Source organism: Calliphora vicina, chromosome 2, assembly GCF_958450345.1.
Source record: "Calliphora vicina chromosome 2, idCalVici1.1, whole genome shotgun sequence".
Taxonomy (NCBI): Eukaryota; Metazoa; Arthropoda; class Insecta; order Diptera; family Calliphoridae; genus Calliphora; species Calliphora vicina.
The window spans coordinates 56,537,662-56,543,661 of record NC_088781.1 but is presented as its reverse complement, the minus strand read 5'-3'; the positions used below and the strand labels follow the sequence as shown (position 1 = coordinate 56,543,661).

Here is a 6,000-nt window from a genome sequence, read left to right as displayed (position 1 = left end):
TTGGAATTGGTTCAACGTCACTTTCATCACTAGATGATATAATCATATTGTCATCATATGGTACACAGGGAAAACATATTCGTGATAGCAACCGAATTTGTTACCAATCGAATGATTCGGTTGCACACATCGAATTTTTCGATTCTATCAACAGAAAGTCAGTTGATAAAGGAGAATTTCGGTTGAAGCAACCAAAATTTTGTTACCCCTTCTAAAATATTGTAGCCACAACTGCAAAATTCGGTTACAATGGTAGAATCATTCGATTGGCAACAAATTCGGTTGCTATCACAAATCTGTTTTCTCTATGTAAAATATCATTTTCTTCACTAGAATTAATCTAGTGAATAGGGGACGAAATCGAAGAATTTTTAGGAGCTTCAATTGCTTCTTTTCTTGAATGTTTAAGATGCTTATGCAACTCTTGATATCCGAAAACAGATTAGTCAGTCCGCGATGAATCTTTAATTCTTTTTCCGTATCGGAATCTATATTAAGAATTTGATTTTGTAAAAAACAAACTATAGCCATTATATCAGTGATGCAAAATTAGTTTAATTTAAAAATGGTAAAAAGAAGCATTAAAAAATAATTCAAAAAAAAAAAAATTTATTTAAAAATCGCATAAATTTGAATCCGCATAAAACGAGACCTGAGTGTACTAAAATGTGGCATAGCTTTGTCATGATGGAATGTTACGGTTTCATGCCTGGCCGCATATTGTGGGTGTTTTTCGGCAATTGCTCGCTTTAAACGAATCAGTTGCGTTCGGTACATGTTGCCTGTGATGGTCTGGTCAGATTTCAGTAGCTCTTTTGCATCACATCGTCTTTCAAGGTCCCTCGGCTTCAATTCGTTGCTTGAGATTTGACTTTTACAACAGTCTTCATGGAGTAATGTCTCCAATTCTTGGTATTCACAAATTGCTGGCTGGTCTGGACGATCTTTGTCAAAATTACCATTCGACATTATCGAAGCAAAAAAATGTTGTTGTTAACACTGTTACCCAAAACTAAATATATAAGATATTTTTGGAACATATCTTAAACCGTTCGAATTTTGTACTTTTCTTCATGAAATTTCATATTTTTTTGGTAAATGTTTGGATAAATTTTGTTCTTAAAAATGTAATTCCTCTAGTCCTATTGAAATAAAATAAAATTCAACACAAATAAGTTTCATATGTATATAAATCATGGCACCTAATTTTATGACGACCCATCCATAATAAGTCATAGCTCCCATAAAAGGGCCACTTCCGAAAATTACTTTAAAAATAATAAAATTACATACATATATAACCGCTACTTAAAATGGCTATAATTTATAACTCATTCGCCAAAGTGATGCATGACGACATCGAAAAAGGAATTACATTTTAAAATAAAACTCTTTACTGTTACTCATATGCATATCATATGTACGGGCATGACCGACTATACTTTCATGATTTGGTTTTGATTATGTGATTAAGAGTGTGAGATTCAGCACAGTCGATTATAGTATTGCAATTTATTTTATACTTTGAATAATAATACAATTTTGTAAAAGTAGAAAAATCATTTAGTCTTCTCTAGATATTTGCTGTAAAAGTTATTAGAAAGAAGATAATGAAATATTTTGTTTGTACTACACTTGTTCTATTTGCAATATTTTTGTCATGGACACAAGGCTTTAAATTGGTCTGTTATTATGATATAACCAGTTCAGGTAGAGTGGGTATGTAACATTGATGTTCATTCTGTATAAATGCTATTATTAGCTATTTTTTTTTAATGATAGGTCCTGCAAAATTAACCTCTAAAGAAATGGAACTTGCTTTAAGTTTTTGTACCCACATTGTTTACAATTATGTGACGATAACAAATGAATTGTGCCTGACAGTTCAAGCACCCGAGCGGCAAAAGGAGTTGGCCAATGTGATAAATTTCAAAAAGAAATATCCGAAAGTTAAGTTTCTTTTCAGCATTAGCGGTGCAAATAATTGGAAAACTACAAATAGTTTTTTTGAAATCTTGGAACATGGACGCGCCAAGAAAATGTTTATTAAATCTATTATAGAGATCTTAACTAAATATAAATTTGATGGCATAAGTTTGGATATCCCCTTACTCACACAGCAGCCAATACAGACTTGCACATATTTCGGTAAGATGTGGCAAAAAGTTATACATTTTTTTAAAAGAAAGCCTGAGAAAGATTCTAAAGCTATGGAACACAAAAATCAGCTAACAACTTTGATACAGCAAATCAGCTCACATTTGAGGGAACGCAATGCTATATTGGCTTTAAACGTATTGCCCAATGTTGATTTCAAAAGTGAGTTGTATATTATGTCCTGTTTCTATAGTTATGTATATAGTTCTACCCTAATGTTTTCAGAATATTATGATATCGCTGAGATTATAAAAAATTTGGACTTTGTAATACTCTCAGCCTTTGATTTTTATACACCTAAACGTAATCCCAAAGAGGCTGATCTCATGGCACCCACAAAACCTTTGGAGACAAATGACAATTATCTACCTTTGGGAAATCTTTATAAATACGGGAATTCGAAACAAGTATCGCGCTTCAATTACAATCGTTTGCCTTTAACAAATATTAAAGATCTTTATAAATACTGGCATTCACAAGATGTACCACGCCACAAAATCGTTATTGGTGTTGCTGCGTATGGTCGTGCCTGGAAAATGACAAAAGACTCTAATATAAATGGTGTCCCACCGATTTTCTATACCGATGGTCCGGCTGCCGCTGGTCCACAAACACAAAGGCCTGGTTTCCTGTCGTGGCCGGAAATATGTGAAAAGTTGTTAAGAGATCCTAAGTTAAGACGTGTTACTGATCGTAAAGCTAAATCTGGAGTCTACGCTTTTCGACCAGCTGATAGTAGAGGTAATTATGGCATTTGGATTAGTTATGAGGATCATATAACGGCTGCTGCTAAAGCAGAGTATATACGCAATCACAACTTGGGTGGTGTGGCCTTATTCGATTTGAGTTTGGATGATATCCATGGTGTGTGTGGTGGCGAAAAGTTCCCCATATTGAGATCGATTAATTTTAGATTATCTAGATCTCTTACCTAAGACTTATTTATGGTAGAAATTTTATAATAAAAACTACTTAATGTTTTATTTAAATATTTACTAATTCACACTTAATCGTGGTTTATTTGTATAATTTATTTTTACTTACCGAATAAAAATGTTTCATTTTATTAATATTGCTTGTATTTTATGAACGAATACTTGCTAAATCAAGAAAGAGTATTAATTATACTATTTATATGCCGAACCTTATATACCCACCAATATTAAAATTCGGTCACCAATTTTTGTACATTTATCTGATTCATCTTATACTTTGATTCAAAGCTATTTACCGGTTCAAGCTATTTTTTATTATTTTTTAATTCATAATTTAGCAATTATAACTATTTTCTGTTGTCTAGGTCTGTTCGTTTAAGTCTTACAGGATTTTAATCTCATTGTAATAAAGTAGCGTATTTGAAATCGTTTGACGATTTCCTGTAAAACAGGTTTATTTAATATTTTTAGCGGAATATACTATTTTTGCAACCTCACTTGTTCTACGGGCGCCACTGCGGGTTGCACAGTGGTATGAGAATAAAAAAAGATGGAAATAAATCTGTAACTTCTAAACTCTTACGCCGAATGCAATTTCACATGCCCAAAGAGGAAGTGTAGTCGAATTTAAGTTTTGAATTTGGACCTCATGAGCCCACCAGGAGGGGGACCAGGGGTTCCCAAAGTAGGACACCTCGGGTATGTTCAATTTTTAAAATGATCCTATTTCATCGTTTGTGTTCCGATTTCAAAAAAATTACACACATAGTATCTCCTCATCGAGCACTACATAAAACAAGTGCTATCAATTATCTCTTATTCGCATTTGAAAATTTAATTTTCAACATTTTTACCCACCCTACTCCAGTGTTTTGGTGACCACGGTTCCAAATATTCCCCGATTTTATCCATTTTTCTTTTATAGGATTAACAATAGATCTATATATCAAATAAGGAAAGAGGTGTGTAAAAATCCAAAGTTACATGCATTTGAATTTAAAAAAATTAAAAAATGCGATTTTTCGCAATTTTTTTTGGGAAAAAAGTACTTTTATTCTTTTTAAGTTATCTAAAAAATTTCTAAGAGAATGTATAATGCATTTGTACTTTTTGAAAAGCTAACTTTACGCCAAATATTTTAAATGAAAAAAACATTTATAATTTTTGATACCGACGGGACCAGGTCCATTCAAAAAATGCCTATTTCTTATGTAAAATTCAAATTTAGGGTAAAAATTCTCAAATCGCATACTTGATATCAAAACATAGTAACCTATTTTAGATGGCCCAATAAATTCTTAATTATTTTGTAAAGGGTTCCGATAATCCCGCCCCTGGTATGGATATTATAGCCAAAAAACGAAAAAATCCCATTTTTGGGTTTTTTCAAGATTTTTTTTGAGAATTGCGGGATACTTGATAACAAATTTCAAAATTTGTTTTTATTTTTCCATTTTAAATAGAAAAATCTACATAACTGTGAAATTTCATTAAAAAATTTCAGAAATAAAAATTTTATTTCAATTTGAAAAATTTTTATCTATGCAAAATTCAATAAAAAGCATTTTTTGTCATATTTTTCAAAAAAGTATTCCATGAATTTTTTAATTGTCAAAAGTTATATACATTTTTGAAAAGTAGACAAAATCCTCTAGCCATTGATGTATAACATGTCTACCTTATGTTTTTTACGTGTCAAATAAATTCGGGAAAACTAAACAACTCGCTGAGAATTTACCTAACATAGAAATTCATTAAAAAGCATGTTGCCTACATAACAACATTTTTATGAATGTAAATAACAGTGCTAGGTAAGTTAAAGTTATTTAGGTTGAATTTGATATAGTTAAAGTGATTTTCGGAAGCGGGTCTATATGGAAGCTATGAATAATTATGGACCGATCGTTACAAAATTTGGTGAAATAAATTTCGTATATATAAAACTTATTTGGAAATTTATGGAGATACATATATAAATCAAACACTTATGACCGATAAAGTCCAATTTCGGGAGGACATTTGTATGGGGGCTAGGTGAAATAATAGACCGATTTCAGCCAGTTTCAATAGGCTTCGTCCTTGGGCCAAAAAAATTATATGTACCATATTTTATCGAAATATCTTCAAAATTGCGACCTGTACTCTGCGCACAAGGATTACATGGACAGCCAGCCAACCAGCCAGCCAGGCGGACACCGTTTAATTCAGAAAGTGATTCTAAGTCGATCGGTATACTTTAAGGTGGGTGTTAGACCCACCGTTACACACATCTGCACAAACGCATAATACCCTCCCCACTATGGTGGTGTAGGGAATCGGTATCGGTCCATTATTTCACCTAGCCCCCATACAAATGTCCTTTATTGGACTTTATCGGTCATAATTGATTAGTTTATGTATGTATCTACACAAATTTCGCTCCAAATAAGTTTTATATATACAAAATTCATGTCACCAAATTTTGTTACGATCGGCCCATAATTAGTCATAGCTCCTATATAGACCCGCTTCCGAAAATCACTTTAACGTGCTTAAATCACTTAAAAATTTTGGTATATACACACAATTCAACATAAATAACTTTCATATAGACATAAATCACACGACCTAATTTTATGGTGATCGATCCATAATTGGTCATAGCTCCCATATAAGGCCCACTTCAGAAAATTATTCACGAATATAAATTATTGATATTTTAAAAGAAAAATATTTTTACTCATTTACTTGGTGTAGGGTATTATATGGTCGGGCTTGACCGACCATACTTTCTTACTTGTTTTTTTAGGTAATTTGGAATCAAAAACATCACGCACCAACACTAATTTCTAAAATAAACCAAACTTTTTTTCTCTGAAAAATTATATAAATAATTTCATAATTTTTGTTGCAAGTGTGAGGAATACTT

At 32.0% G+C, this 6,000-nt stretch overlaps 1 protein-coding gene across 1 annotated transcript; it reads left to right on the top strand.

Moving 5' to 3' along the window:
* The first annotated feature begins 1,590 nt into the window (after positions 1 to 1,590).
* On the top strand, positions 1,591 to 3,146 carry LOC135951222 (chitinase-like protein Idgf3). The gene is made up of 3 exons (XM_065500828.1): positions 1,591 to 1,719; positions 1,783 to 2,319; positions 2,383 to 3,146. Exons 1-3 carry the CDS (start codon positions 1,611 to 1,613, stop codon positions 3,090 to 3,092), a joined length of 1,356 nt encoding a protein of 451 aa, XP_065356900.1. The 5' UTR covers positions 1,591 to 1,610; the 3' UTR covers positions 3,093 to 3,146.
* Positions 3,147 to 6,000: the final 2,854 nt, after the last annotated feature.

Bases quoted from the DNA above. Each gene is read 5' to 3' on its own strand.
- LOC135951222 (XM_065500828.1), top strand. From the start codon at position 1,611: ATGAAATATTTTGTTTGTACTACACTTGTTCTATTTGCAATATTTTTG. The intron at 1,720-1,782 runs GTATGTAACATT...TTTTAATGATAG, and splicing joins AACCAGTTCAGGTAGAGTGG to GTCCTGCAAAATTAACCTCT. The intron at 2,320-2,382 runs GTGAGTTGTATA...TAATGTTTTCAG, and splicing joins GCCCAATGTTGATTTCAAAA to AATATTATGATATCGCTGAG.